At 38.2% G+C, this 16,474-nt stretch overlaps 1 protein-coding gene across 2 annotated transcripts in view; it reads right to left on the bottom strand.

Moving 5' to 3' along the window:
* Positions 1 to 6,426, bottom strand: part of CAAP1 (caspase activity and apoptosis inhibitor 1) — an 84,518-nt gene extending 78,092 nt beyond the window's left edge. For both annotated transcript variants that reach the window (XR_013967701.1, XM_080819446.1), the window contains exons 1-3: positions 6,011 to 6,426; positions 1,113 to 1,313; positions 59 to 143 (exon numbers count right to left, since the gene is read on the bottom strand). Coding sequence is in view for 1 of the 2 variants with exons in the window: in XM_080819446.1 (XP_080675572.1) it covers positions 59 to 143; positions 1,113 to 1,313; positions 6,011 to 6,316 (592 nt within the window). In the remaining variant the exon portion in view is untranslated. The remainder of the gene's footprint in view (positions 1 to 58; positions 144 to 1,112; positions 1,314 to 6,010) is intronic.
* Between the last annotated feature and the right edge of the window lie 10,048 nt (positions 6,427 to 16,474).

Genomic DNA, 16,474 nt, shown 5'->3' on the forward strand with positions numbered 1-16,474 from the left:
TTATGCTAGATATATGTTAAATAATAAGTTACCAGAGTTTAGAAATACGTATTCTTACCCTCGAGAATCTTCAAGATTTTTTTTTCAGATAGGAGCTCTAACTGTTCTTGGCAGAGTTTTTTAATTTCTTCTAATGAACAGTTCTAAAGAAAATGACATTAAAAAATTACACTTATGTAATATAGTGCCAAAGTAAACTAGAAAACAGCAATCCTAAAAAAAGTCTGGTTAGCAAACTCTTAAAATAAGACAAATTAAAAGCCACATAAATCTTTCCATGAGATAGTATCTGAAAAACTGTCAATAACATGTAATTGTTGTAATTTATAGATATTTGATGAGAATAAAGTATCATATTTATTATGAAACAACTAAAGAGAAGTGAGGTGTCCAGATATTCTTAACAGCAGCCTATTTGTTAGGTAATTCCTCTAAAGATTTAAATACTCAAGTGCTGGCTTTATACATCTTAGATCTTCCATACCCTATTTCCATTAGAATACCATAAATAATTAAAGAAAACATTTGTGAATTTAGTGAAATGTAAGCTTCTACCAACCAATATTGTGTATTGTTACATAGCAGAATATTATTTCTTAAGACACCAGAGTCATTATATCTCTAATTTTGTTATTAAAATGTCCTGCATTTAATAGAATTATTGCTAAAAGGCTAATAAGTTCCTTACTTAAACACAGTCTACTGCTCCATTTTTTCTTGGCAAACTTAAATACACAAGGGCTTTTATACTTCTCCAAGATCCCATTTTTTCATATTTTGAAGTAGCTTGAGTTGAAAACATCCAATTATGATTCACATGAAGTAAAATGATTACTATAAAAAAGATGTTTGTAGGGCGCCTGGGTGGCTCAGTGGGTTAAAGCCTCTGCCTTCAGCTCAGGTCATGATCCCAGGGTCCTGGGATCGAGCCCCACATTGGGCTCTCTGCTCAGCAGGGAGCCTTCTTCCCCCCCTCTCTCTGCCTGCCTCTCTGCCTGCTTGTGATCTCTGTCTGTCAAATAAATAAATAAATAAATAATCATTTTTTTAAAAAAAGGTGTTTGTATATTTCTATATATGTGTATAATCCAATAATATATGTAATGAAGTACCTTTAACACATCAGGAAGCATCTTCTGTAACTTTTTCTCGCCTATGATACAGAAACACTGCTGAAGCATTTCTTTTTTGTCTGATATATAGAAACTAACTGGCTTTAATGACACAGTCAAGTCCAGTCCACCTTCTTCAAGGTCACTGTGCTCTGCCAAGAATAATTCTTTTTCCAAAGTTGGCAAAAGGTATTTGGTATCCTAAAATTAAAAGAGACAAAGAACCATTAAATAAAGGAGTGTGTATATGATGTCATACATTTACATTTAGTAACTACTACATTAAACATTTCCAAATTCTTTGTTTGCATAAATAAAGCCAGTAAAGTATATTTAATTGTTCAGTATTTTTTGATCTTACTGTCCCTACTACAATTAATCCGATCAACTGATACAAAGTGAAGAGATTATCTCAGGACATGCAAGTGAAAATATACTAAATATTAAAAAAAAAAAAAGGAAATATACTCAGTATTGAGTGACTGCCTACAATTTTAGACTGCTGAACAATCAGGGTATTCCTCTAGCATGTCACTCAACCCAAAACTTTATGCATGCATTGTTTGCTTCTGAAATTCATAAAAAGAAATAGGATGGCAGCAAAAATGCTGAAAACCACAATTATGAAATATTACTGCTTACCAGGAACTACACACATTGTTAAAACTGCTATGTAATTTAATCATATTCAAAGTAGCCAAGTCATTTAAGACATTTCTGTCAATTTGACCTCCTATCTCCCAAATATATCCAGTCTCTCTAAATCTACTGCTATAATCCTGGTCCAAGGTGCCATCATCTTTTGCCTGGATTACCTCAACAGCTACTTAACTGGATGTCTTGCATCTAATCTGAGGTCTCTCCAATCTGTTTCGCATACTGTTCCTAGAATAGATTCTATAAAATATACATATACCCATCCTCTTTATTTATAACTTCTCGATGACTCTGCACTGATCTTAGGGTAATAAAGCCTATCTGAGCCAATGTTCATTGTTTGTGCTACAAACACAACAACCTTCTTTGAATTACTCAAATATAACCTGTTCTTCCTTCACCTCATTCAGGCAGGGCTTTTGTACATATCACTCTGCCTAAGACGGCCTTTCCTCCCCACATCCCCTAACGCTATACTCCTAAAATTAACAAATTCAGATATCAATTCAAAAGTCATCTCTTCAAGAAAATCTTCCCTGACTATATAGTTCAAGTAGGTTTCTTTATTATATTTTCTAATAGAAGTGTTTTAAAAGTGGCTTAAGGGACACCTGGGTAGCTCAGTTGGTTAAGCGGCTGCCTTCGGCTCAGGTCATGATCCCAGCGTCCTGGGATCGAGTCCCACATCGGGCTCCTTGCTCAGCAGGGAGCCTGCTTCTCCCTCTGCCTCTGCCTGCCTCTCTGTCTGCCTGTGCTCACTCTCTCTGACAAATAAATAAATAAAATCTTAAAAAAAAAAGTGGCTTAAAAACACACCAATTTTAAAGAATACTACGACAATTAGGCTGAAAAAGTAAAGGTTAGATCTCATTTTAATGGTTCACAAAGTAAGTAGTGAGAATACAGAGAAACTGGACATCTCACACACCACTAGTAGGAATAGAATATAGTAGGAATAGAAAGCGGTACCGCTGCTTTGAAAAAAGTTTGACAGTTCCTTAAAAAGTTATATGACCCAGGAATTCCATTCCTAGATATGCATCCAAGAGAAATGTAACCACACACCTGCACAAAAACCTGTACACAAATATTCATAGTGTTATTCATAATAGATAAAAGATGGCAACAATCCAAATGTCCATCAAGTGACAAATGGAAAAACCAATTATGGTATAGCCATACATTGAAATATTATTCTATTCATATAAAATGTCCTGAGCAGGGGAATCCATAAATCTATACAGACAGGAAGTAGTGACTGCCAAAGGAGTGAGTACTGCAGATGATAACTGAAAGGTACACACTGGGTTTCTTTTGGGGGTGATGGAAATAAAACTAACTATAGTGATTGCTGAACAACTCCATTAATATGCTCAAAACCAGTGAACTGTATATTTGAAACAAGTGAATTGTATGGTATATGAATTACAACTCTACAAAGCTGTTACCAAAAACAGCAACAATAATAAGAGGAAACACAATATACACCAGATGTAATGGCACTCTCAGAATTCTGAGATGTTGGGGAGCCGGGTGGCTCAGTGGGTTAAGCCCCTGCCTTCGGCTCAGGTCATGATCTTAGGGTCCTGGGATCGAGCCCCACATCAGGCTCTCTGCTCAGCGGGGAGCCTGCTTTCCTCCTCTCTGCCTGCCTCTCTGCCTATTTGTGATCTCTCTCTCTCTGTCAAACAAGTAAATTATATCTTTTTAAAAAAAAGAATTTTGAGTTGTTATCTATATGTCTAATACAATGATGTCTTTTTTTTCTTCACAAATTAGAACTAGGGTTTAGTTCTGCATGGAAATACTAATATTATTAATTAATTTTAAAAAATTTAAAAACCCGGGGCGCCTGGGTGGCTCAGTGGGTTAAGCCTCTGCCTTCGGCTCAGGTCATGATCTCAGGGTCCTGGGATCGAGCCCCGCGTAGGGCTCTCTGCTCGGCAGGGAGCCTGCTTCCCCCTCTCTCTCTGCCTGCTGCTCTGCTTACTTGTGATCTCTCTCTGTGTCAAATAAATAAATAAAAAATCTTTAAAAAAAAATTTAAAAACCCTACCAGACCCACTGAGCGATAAACTCCAATACTCCAGTTCTAATAAATCTTTAGGAAAAAGATGAAAACTATTCTGGAACACATCCCCAAAATGCAAAACTTTCCAAATCAATCCATAATCTTGATACCAAAACCAGACAGAATAACTACAAAAATAAAAACTGTAAGTTGATTTAATTTAGGAACATAGACACAAAGTAAGAATACTGAATTCCAGCTGAGTACAGTAACCAAACCAATAAACCAAACAGGGTCTATCCCAAGACTGCAAAACAGTTCAACATGAGTTAATTTACAAAGTTATTAAAAATTACATTTTCAGATTAAAGGAGGAAAATTATGTGATCATCTCAACAGAATGCCATAAAAGTATCCGATAAAACTCTACAACCCTCAGTGAACTAGGAATTGAAGAAAATGTCCTTAACTTGATCAAAAGAATCTTTCACGATCTTTGACAAATGTACTTCAGAATGGAACATGAGAAGTGTTCCGAATTAAAAAAACAAATGAGAAAAAAATGCCTATCACTGCCTCTTTTCAACACTACACTAAAAGTCTTCATTAATGTAAAAGTACAAAAAACAAGAAGTATTCGCACTGAAAAAAAGAGACAAAATCCCATTTGTACAAATTTCTGAGCCAATTTTAAACTACTAATTAATAGTGTGGCTAAATACAAGAAAATACATAAAAATAAATGGTTTTCTAAAAAAAATAATAAATGGTTTTCTGTGCTTCCATAGCTCCCAATTTAAAGGTGTAATCTTTAAAAATATTAGAAGAAAACAACAAGTAGTTTTAGAATAGGTTGGGAGTATGGAAAGATCTTTCTAATCAAACAAAATCCAGAAAGCAAAGGATAATATTATTAATCTTGACCACAGAGAAATTTAAAACTTTAGTACACCATAGACAAAGTTACAGTAACATTTGCAATATACCTTACACAGAGGGTAAGAACCCAGACCTTAAATAGATTCAGAACTTACTAGTAAAAAGCTCAAATAACCAAAAAGAAAAATGGCCAGAGAATATATTTTTGCAACTTACATGTGGAGGAATCAAATAGCAAATAAAAACAGTAAAATGTTCAATCTCACTATTAATCAGGAATATATAAATCAAAACAAATGAAATATTAATTTCACCCATTAAGCCGACAAATTTTTCAAAAATGGACATAGTGAGTATTTGCAGAAACTGGTATTCTTTTGTAATGTTTAGACTATACATCAGTAAAATCTGTTTTGGAAAGTATTCGGTGGTACCTACCAAATCTTTTTAAATGCATAAACTTTGACCCAGCAATTTCACTTCTAAAATTCTATCCTAAAGTATTTGTTGCCAATATATACGTACAAGGGTTCATTTTTCACATTATCTCTGTAACAGCAAGAAAACTAAAAATCTAAATATTCACCAATAAAGATAAAATGGAATATACTGCAGTCACTAAAAAATAAGACAATTATCTAATTCAATGGGGGTAATATCAAAATAAAGCTTATATGTAAGACCTTAAATACACAAACTTAACAAGAGTTAATGAAGAGGCTGCCTAGCAAATAAAGGGGAGGCTTAAACAGAGACTCTCATGCTTTCTCTTTTATTTCTGTGTTGTATAACTTTTATGTATTCACGCTTTCTTTTTATAATATAAGCAAACAGCTTTTTTTTAAGCGGTGGTATTTTGGTAGATCGACGGAGTGTAAAAAACATGGCTTTTATATCAGATATTGGTTTCAAAATGTAGGTGTTACTAACAAACTGACTGTGGGTAAACTTCATTAATTTCTCTGAACCTCAATTTTCTCATCCTGTAAGGCGGAGTTAATCATAATCTACTAAGGGGTGAAGATAAAGAAAGAAGTAAACGGCGGCTCTCAAGGGCACTGAAGGCTAGCTCCCGACCCATACTTTTCAGGTCGACTGCTACTGGAGTGGAAGGGGCCAAAAACTAGATGAGCTAGATGATCAGCAAACCCAAAAAGTTTAAGTTAAAGGCATGGGAGTGCGCGGTTCACCGGTGCTTAGGGACATGAACCTCAAGGAGGGGTGGAACCCTGGGATCGTAGCGCTAAGTGAGCTACAGTTAAGAGCCCACCCGTCACCAAATTCCTCTCCCCGCCCGTCTTCCTCTGAGAACGCAGCTGCTCCGAGAGCCCCGAGAAGGGCGCGCACGCACCTGCTGCAGGGACCCGGAGACGCTGGAGGATGAGTCAGTGCTCCTCCGCTTCCGGCGCTCGCTGCGCTCCACGCTGCTCCCGCCCCAGCAGCTGCCTCCACTCCCACCGCCAGTGACACTTCCACTGAAGCTGGTGTTCCCACAGCAGGTGACGCTCCCGCAGCCGCTGGTACTCCCACAGCCGCTGGTGCTTCCACTGCCGCTACTGGCTAGGGCGGGCACCAAGTCCGGCGCCGGGAGCGCCGCGGCCGCGTCCTGACCGCTTCGTTTGCGCCGCTTCTCCCGGGAAGACTTCTTCCCCGTCATGATCCCCCTGCTGCAACCATTGGGCGAAAGCCCGCCGTCTCTGAAGCTACCTAAACCCCGCAGTGGCGGCGACTACGGGCGGCGAGCACTGGCGTCGCAGCTTGTGCGTCACTTCCGGCCTCGTCGCAGAGGCCAGGAGGGGTTCCTGGAGGGCGTGCCTGGCGGCAACTGCTCTTCCCAACGAGGAGTGGAGGTTGGCTTGAATTTGTTGGAGAGCTAACAGGTTGTCTTGAGCGTTAGGGTTTCTGTGTCTTTCTGCAAAGGACGGAAGGTGGAGCTTTACCGTAGCACTTTGGCTTATTGATACCTCTTTTCAGATTTTGTCCAATACACATAAACAGTAAGATATGGTGTAGTTTTTGTTTTGTCTTCCAGTGTTTATTCGTGACACTAAAATGTAACAATAAGAAGAACTGGGGGAGACTCTCATTAACATCATCACCGCGGCACATTTTTTGAAGTGTATTTTAGGGAATGACACAGAAGTAGAGTTTTGTGCTTCCTTGTTTTTCCCCATTAACACTAGTTTTTACGCATGTTTCCATTTCACTTCTAAAGGCATTTGGGTCTAGTATTTCACCATATTCTTTCTCAATTTAATACTTGAATGCTGGCATTAGGCTGTTACCAATCTGTTACATTTCACAATAATGGAGCTATAAACAGCTTTAAAAAAATTATTTTCCTTATGGCATTTTGTCCCTCCGAAACAAATTTATGAGCTCTTTTTCTTTTTGCCTAAGATTTCATTTATTTCTTTGAGAAAGTGAGTGAGCGAGCACAAGAGCAGGGGCAGAGTGAGAGGGAGAAGCTCCCCGACACAGGGGCTCATATCAGGACCCTGGGATCATGGCCTGAGGCAGGAGCAGATGCTTAACTGACTGAGTCATCCAGGTGCACTGCACATTATTTTTCTTGTCCTAGTTAACCAGATTTCTTTGAAGAAAGATGAAGCTAATATAAAATGTCACCCGTACACTGAAACCTTAAAATTTTTTTCTAGTGTATAATAGAGTTTTAACTTGTTTTAACTTTATTTTAATTCAAGTATAATTAATGTACAGTGTCATATTAGTTTCAGCTGTATAATGTAATGATCCATCAATCTCCACATTTCCTACATATCTCAGCTGTTCAACAACTATTTAATAAATGTGTAAAACAAACCAGATGCATGGGTCATTACAGCCCTGTGAAAACCTCTGTTTCTACCCCCTGGCTCCACCCTTAGTATTGCCTTCTAAGGTAAATGCTTAGACTGAGCATATTATGCTCTTGGATGTTTTGTATTGGCCTCATTAAGTATCACACCTGAAAGGATTGAAAGTATTATGTTCATAGACAGAATAAGCACATAAAATTAATAACATATAATGTTTGTAACCTTATTATGGGGTGAATTGTGCCCCCCCATTTATATATTAAAGTCCTAATGCCAAATATGTCTATACTTGGAGATAGGGCCTTTAAGAACATAATTAAAGTTAAATGAAGTCACGAGGGTTGGGGCCCTAATTAGGTAAAACTGGTGTCCTTGAAGAGATCCTAAAGATCTCTTTCCCCCTGTCCCTGGCCTCCTTCCACCCTTCCCTCCTTTCCTCCAGCCCCACCCTCCCTCCGCTCGAGCACACAGAGGAAAGGTTAGTGTGAAAAAGGAACCGAACCAGCTGTCTACAAACTAGAAAGAGAGAACTCATCAGAGATCAACGTTGACTGCACCTTGATCTTGGGACTCCTAGTCTCAAGAACTGTGAGAAAATACATTTCTGCAGCTTAAGCCACCCAGTCTGTGGCATTTTGTTATGGCAGCTTGTGATGACTGATATAAACCTAAGATGGTATGTATTAGCCTGGATAAAACTAGTTGCATATTAATTACTGGGTGCAAATTTTTCTCTTATAAAATCAGTTGAGAAGCTTCTTGGTTTCTACCTCATTCTATAGCAACCTGACCAATAGTTCTGATACTTCTTTGGCTGGAACAGAAGCCAAGAACTGCCAACTAGAAAGCTGAAGAATTTACCCATTTGGCAGATGAATCCCAGTCTTTGTCCACTCTTCCATATTTTGTTCTAGAATACAAAGGCATTGTTTGACCACTGATGATGAGTACAAAATAGACAAAACCCACGCCTTCATTAGCTTATATTCTAGTAGGGAGAAGCAAACAAACAGACAAACAAAAAACCACCACAAAAAACCCCACAATAGATAGTGCTTCCATCCTCACTCTGGCATTCAGCATTCTCCTTACTCTGCTTTATTTTTCTTCAGTGCTGCTCTTAACACCACTGCACACACATCTGTTTGTGTCCTTTCACTTGAATATAAGCACCATGAAAGGAATGACTTTGTGTTGTTTACTTCTCTATTCCTACTACCCAAGTGCCCTTAATAAAATATTTCTCATAGTTGGTTCTTAATAAAAAATTTGTTGCATAAATGAGTGAGTGAAACATAGTTTCAGATGGAGAACCAGACTTATGCAGGATTATATGAACTCAGTAAATTATGAGAGTAAAAGTACCCAGTGAAATTAATGGCCAGAAATTCCTTAATTAAAGGAGGTCAGTAGGAGCTTTTCTGGGAATAGTTCAGTGTTCCTTCATCACATGGCAGAGAGATTTAGCTACAGGGACTCAGTTGCTGCTGTAACACTGCCAGCCACATGGGCTTTGGAGCTATAGTTGCAAATAGCTTTCTAACAGAAACTAGATAGTTCTACATGGAGCTCTGCCATGCAAAGAACAGGGACAGGACTTTGACTCATGGTGTGAACATGTCATAGAGGTATCACGAGAGGGGTTGGCTTAAATTCAGAGAGATGCCATTGTCTATTTAGGTTAAACCATGTGAAATTACCTTTTTTGGAGGTCAAAACTGATTGAATGTTGACAGTTTCATATGTTCAACATAATATTATAGAGCTGAAGAGACCCAGCATTGAACACTTACATATTTAAAGCTCAGCAAATGAATGCAGGACTGCTTTTCTGTCCTGGAACAAATACATGGGAGGGTGGACGGAGATTGGAATTTACATGCCCTTTTTGTAACTGCTCTTCAGCAACTCACTCAACATTGATCACAAAGATCAGCCTGGAATATGTATGTACTAACGCTAGGGCCAATCAGTACGTCTTTGGAATTTATAAAGAGACACTAGGTGAGCAATTCAGCCTTCCACTTAAATGAACCTAAGGAAATTACCTCTAGTTGTCATATACTCTCTCTTGTGAAGGTCAACAAAAGATACTTACTGAAACAAGACACAAAGTCCTAATACTATCATTTTCATATCAATGAACCAACAATTCTCTCCTTTTTCATTAAGTTGATCTGGTTTCTGTCATGTGCAACTAGATTCCTGATGAATACAACATGTAAGACCTGGTAGGATCTGAACAGCATTTTTCTCTGTAGCCCCATATCTTGCCTTCTGGGCCTATTCAACAATCCTACCTGCACTCATCTTGTTAAATCTAAAATTCTTTTTAGGGGCGCCTGGGTGGCTCAGTGGGTTAAGCCTCAGCCGTCGGCTCAGGTCATGATCCCAGGGTCCTGGGATCGAGCCCCGCATCAGGCTCTATGCTTAGCGGGGAGCCTGCTTCCCCCTTTCTCTCTGTCTGCCTCTCTGCCTACTTGTGATCTCTCTTTCTCTGTCAAATAAATAAATAATCTAAAAATTTTTTTAAAAAAATAATAAAATTCTTTTTAACTATCACTTCTTTTTTTTTCATATAATGTATTTTTTGTTTCAGGGTACAGGCCTGTGATTCATCAGTCTTACACAATACGCAGTGCCCACCACAACACATACCCTCCCCAGTGTCCTTCACCCAGCCACCACATCCCTCTCACCCTCCTCCCCTCCAGCAACCCTCAGTTTGTTTCCTGAGATTAAGAGTCTCTTGTGGTTTGTCTCTCTGTGGTTTCCTCTTATTTCATTTTTTCCTCTCTTCCCCTATGATCCTCTTCCTTGTTTCTCAAATTCCACATATCAGTGAGATCATATAATAGTCTTTCTCTGATTGACTTATTGAGTATATCTCTGATTGTAGCATAATATACTTGAGTTCTATCCATGCTGTTGCAAATGGCAAGATTTCATTTCTTTTGATGGGTGCATAGTATTCCATTGTGTGTATATATATGTATATATGTGTGTGTATATATATATACAAAGTATATATATATATGTATATGTATACACACACACACACACACACACACACATATATATATATACACACACACACATACCACATCTTCTTCATCTATTCATCTGTTGACGGACAACTTGGCTCTTTCCATAGTTTGGCTGTTGTGGACATTGCTGCTATAAACATTGGGTGCATGTGCCCCTTCAGATCACAATTGTATCTTTGGGATAAATAACCAGTAGTGTAATTGCTGGGTCATAGGGTAGCTCTATTTTCAACTTTTTGAGGTACCTCCATACTTAGGTATCACTTATTTAAGACCTTCCCAAATTATTTCCTTTCTTAATCTTGTTAAAATGAAATGCTTTTTCCTTTGTAAGACATTGTCTTACCTACAGAGCATCCAGAACTCTTGACTGCAGGTATTTGTTCAGTATCTTCTCCAATATACTGTTAGTTCTCATGAAAAGAGGCTGTGTGTTATATATCCTTGTAGTGTCACCACCTAATACAGTGCCTGGCACGTGCTAGAGATGCAGTGTTAAATTCCGAACTGAGAAGTTCAGGATTCATGCAGAGCTTCTTTTCAAATCACCTCTGGTAAATTGCATTAACGGCCCCATTTCTTCACCTCTCCCTGTATTCATGCTCTTTGCCATGTAATTTGGCAGTGTCCTTCCACTTGAGGCAAGACACATAATTCTCTGCTTTTGGAGTTGACCATATGACTTAATTTGGCCAACGGGATGTTAGCAGATGTGTAGCAAGCACAGTGTCAAAAACAAAAACAAAAATAACCCCCCCAAAAAAACAAAAACAGGGGCTCCTGGTTGGCTCAGTTGGTTAAGCATCTGCCTTCAGCTCAGGTTATGATCTCAGGGTTCTGGGATCAACCCCCACATCAGGCTCCTTGCTTGGTGGAGAGTCTGCTTCTCCCTCTGACCCTCCTCCCTGCTTGTGTTTGCTCTCTCTCTCTGTCTCAAAAAAATAAATAAAATCTTTAAAAAACAAAAACAGGTACCTGGCTGTAGAGCATACAGCTCTTGATCTCAGGGTCATGAGTTCAAGCCCCACTTTGGGCTTGGATCCTACTTAAAAAATAAACAGAACAACAAAAAACAAACAAACTTGTAATTGTGATGGTTTACTCTTGTGCTTCCACCATTACCAGGAAAATGATATAATCAGGTTGGCAAACTGGTCCCAGGAGAGAGATGAGAGACAAATAGAGCTCAGCTGCCCAGCTAAAGCAAACAGTCAAGCCAAGCCTAGAGCAGAGTCCTCCTCCAACCTACAGACATGAATGAGCCCAATCAGGATCAGCAACCCCTAAACTTGTAACTTCTTAGGTAAATTAATGGCATTGTTCTTGTTGTTAGTTGTTGAACAGTATTATGGTGGCTATAGTTAACTGATATGCACTTTTCCTTTTTTGTATTTCTCTGCCAGCCATGAGAAGGGTCTTCAAAACTAGCTTCATGTTGCCCGAGTCACTATTCAGTGTCATGGGCAGTAGTATGGGCAGATATAATTCTTAAATTCCAACAGAAACACCTTAATATTTCATAGTGAGGTTCTGTGGCATTATAGAAAGTTTAAATGAAGTGTAAGGATATTTGTGTTCAAAGTTCCAAACAACCAATTTTGCAAAATAGCATCAGGATATTGATGCCCCCACCCATGGGCATTTTTTCCCCAGTAGCAATAAAATGAAATACCTTTTTTCTCTTCTAAATGTCCTTTGTATAAAGCAGTGACTTTTTATTGTTAAAGAAGATGGTAGCCTTGTATTATCTGTGAAAGCAATGCTTGGTAAGTACTCATTATGTGGCAGACATTTCACATATTTTAATCTTCCACTTTATAAAATCCTAATGTACCTTTGATTAAACTGAGCTGAGATCAAGCATCTTGACTTAATTCAATAACAAGTGGTGGAAATGCCATTGAGATGTATGCCTTTTTAACCTCAAAGCAAGTACTCTTTCACGGGTTCTCTTACTATTGAAAATTTTAAATGATGTACAAATATGTAAACATTTATTGAATTTTTTGGTTCCTTTGGAGACACAAGAATGAAATTTGTTTGAGAGCTTATTTCAGGCAACCTTCTGTTCTATGTATGAAGCATACATGCCACTACTAGCCATAGTTGCTGTTATAATGAAGTGAAGTGCCTACCGCAAATTGCTATTTTTCATGTTGATAACCAGCTTTGCCAACATCATTTATTAAATACTATTCTCCATTGTTTTGTTACTAGTGATTTGTTACTTGACCTCTTTCAGTTTCTTCAACTTATAAAATTACTAATAGTACTTACCCCATAGGGATGAGGATAAACCTGAAACTAGCATAAAGTAATTCTTTAATGCATGCTATAATTTACTTAAATGTTTGTTTTTTGCAATGTTACTTAACTGGTTTGGTTTAAATTCAGTTACAAACAATTGTGTAAGCATTGCTATATCATATGCCTTTATATCTGACTGAAGTTATCATTGCCATTTGGATGTTTTACTTTTCTGATTTATTACAGTGTGCTCAGGAGTCCCAAGATTCAAGTTTTAAGTCCCAGAACCTCATATTAGGCCTAGGACCAGTATCAGCCCACCAACTTTACAGAAGGACATTAGTTGGCATTCTCCTCTTTAAAGCTTTCATTACTCACTGTATTCTAAAGACTCTTTTCCTCCATGAGAAGCATCAAAGTGGTTTACTTGTTGCCCTCCAAGTCAAAATCCTCCACATCTGACTTGGATCTTAGTACCTCCAGAAAACAAGCACCCTAAATGCAAACATTAAACAACCAAAACCTGATTATCACTTAGAAAAATAAAACATAGAATGAAAAAACTTTTTAAAAAATATTCACCTGTCTCTGTGAAGATGGTCAGTAGGCCAATTACACCGTTCTGTCTTCCTAACCTCCTTTAATTATTGTAAGTGGAACATAAACTTTAAGGAAGCACAAATAAGATACAATCAAGTAAAAAAAAAAGTACACATACCTATTAAGTATTCTTGCGACAATATTTTAATCTTAATCTAACCAAATCTTTGGATTTAGCTTTTAGTTTATAGGAAATAGGTATGGCAGGCAGATTCTAAGGCGGCTCCCAGTGATCATTTCCTGATATTCACAGCCTGTGTAATCTACCCTCCTTGAGTAACTTGCTTCCAATCAATAGAACACCTTGATGTTGAGGGGGTGGCATGTTTGTGGTTAGACTATAAAAATTCTGACTTTGATTCTGCTAGCAGACTCTCCCTTGCTGGCTTTGATGAAACTACTTGCCATGATGAAAAGCTGATAAAACAAAAAACTGAGGGCAGGGGAGCCTGGGTGGCTCAGTTAGTTAAGTGTCTGACTCTTGCTTTAGGCTCCAGTCATGATCCCAGGGTCGTGAGATCAAGCCTCACGTAGGGCTCCACACTGGGCATGGAGCCTGCTTAAGATTTTCTCTTTCCCTCTTTCTGTCCCTCCCGACTCTAAAAAATAAATAATAAAAATAAAATAATAAATGAGGGAAAACACTTTTTGAATTTTTTAAAAAATATTTTGTGTTTCAGAGAAATAATACAAGCAGGGGTGGGGGGCGAGGGGCAAAGGGAGAAGCAGGCTCCTCACTGAGCGGAGAGCCCAATGCAGGCTCGCTGAGCGGAGAGCCCAATGCAGGGCCTGATCCCAGGACCCTGGGATCATGACCTGAGCCAAAGGCAGACTGAGCCACGCAGGTGCCCCTGGAAAGTATTCTTAAAACAAAACAAAACAAAACAAACAAAAAAACTGAGGGCAGCCTCCAGCCATTAGCCAACTAGGATTTTAAGTCCTTAATCTAACAACTGGAAAAGAACTGAACACTAACCATGTAAGTGAGCTCGAAAATGCATCCTTCCCCAGTCAAGCCCTCAAATGAGCCAGCCCTCAGCCCTGGCTGATACCATTCATAGTAGCCTCATGTGAAACAAAGAAACAGAGGATCCTGCTGAGCTGGGGCAGGACTCTTCACTCCCAGACTATTTCAGATAGTATATGTGTGTTGTTCTAAGCCACTTTACTTTTGGGGTAATTTATTAAGCAGCCATAGGTAATTAATACAGAAAAGTTACAGAAATGTTTTACAAATATAAAATTGGGGTACCTTGCATTCTGGAATGCCTAGACACTTCAAAGTCAATGATATTGAAAATAAAAATGGAGAAACTGTTCTAGGTTGAGACCAAAGAGACATATAACCAAACAAATACAATACATAAATCTGATTATTCATATTAGATCCTTTTTAAAAAGTGATAAAAGGTATTATGAGACAATAAGGAAATTTGAGATAGACTAGATATTAGATATTATGAAATTACTGATTCTCTTAAATACAGTGATAGTTATATGAATATTCTTTCAAATGTCTTAGAAGATACACATTGAACTATTTAGTTGATAAGTGTGATATCTGCAATTTCAATAGTAGAGATAAAGCCAATATGGCAGAATGTTAACAACTGTAGAACTTAGTTGGCAAGTCGATGAGCATTCACTGTACTCTTTGAACTGTTCTGTACGTATGAACATTTTCATTAAAAAACTGAAGAAAACCACATGGAATGATGTTAAATGAAAAAATCTTCAAATTCTATCTTTAATCACAACTACACTGTGTACTATAGACTGAATGTGTCACCCCCCCCCCCAATTCAGTACTTTGAAACGTAACCCCCAACGTGATGGGGCCTTTGGGAGATAATTCAGTCATAAGGGTAGAATCCTCTCTGGGGAGACCCCAGAGAGCTTCCTCCTTCTGCCATGTAAGAGCCCTCATCAAACAGTGAATGTGCCAGCACCTTCACTTTGGATTTTCTGGCCTCCAGAATGGTGAGGAATAAATGTTCGTTTTTAAACCATCCAATCTATGGTATTTTCATTGTAGCAGCCCAAATAAACTAACACCCTGTGTATAATTTTCTCAGAAAAATATACTAGAAATTAGATTATGAATTATTTTTTTTTAATTTAGTTATTTGACAGAGATCATAAGTAGGCAGAGAGGCAGGCAGAGAGAGAGGGGGAAGCAGGCTCCCCGCTGAGCGGAGAGCCCGATGCGGGGCTCAATCCCAGGACCCTGAGATCATGACCTGAACTGAAGGCAGAGGTTTAACCCACTGAGCCACCCAGGCGCCCCATGAATTATTTTTTTAAATTACTTCTTAAAAAACAGAATAACATTTTTTAATCTCAAGTAATTTATATCTCAAGACCTTTAGGAAGTAGGATACATCACAAATGATCCTCTATACATTTTATCATTTCTTAACAAAATAACCATAGATACACAGTGATAACTGCTAAGGAAGCTATGTCCCAGTCTCATCCCCAGAATTTGTGAAAAATCTGTTTTTTGCTATGCTTCTTCCATCATTTAAAAGGAACATGAGGTAGGTTAAAATATCACTGCATTGCTATTTAGTCATAAACTGCAACTCCCATGGGCTGGCAATAGCAGAATCAGAGCAAGGGAGTGGGGGGATCACAACAGAAGCATGCTCATTTAAAAAATGTGATGCCGGATGGAGGATAATAGTTCTGAAATCAAGACAATAGTATGTCTTTTGCAGGCAACTGTCTTTCAAATGCAATATGGACATTAACTCCAATACTTTTACCACTGTAGGGGACTTGACAGCATGTATCAAGTCTAAAGAATATGCATTAATTTGGCCCACCAATTCCATGTGTAAAATGTAGCCTAAGGAACTAGTAAGACACTTAGGATATTTGTTTGAGTCTGCTTGATAGCTGAAAATTGAAAACAATATTGGATAATAGGAAATGGATATATCCATATAATGTACTGTATTTATTAAGGTGGAGGTATGCATACTGTATGTCAAGTTTAGAAATCAGGTTATTGAACAATGTGTATCACACAGTCTCTTAAGAAAAAAAGCATGTTTACATACCTACTAATATGCCACAAGACATTAAGAATGGTTCTCT

Source organism: Martes martes, assembly GCF_963455335.1.
Source record: "Martes martes genome assembly, chromosome: 12".
In the NCBI taxonomy this organism is placed as follows: Eukaryota; Metazoa; Chordata; class Mammalia; order Carnivora; family Mustelidae; genus Martes; species Martes martes.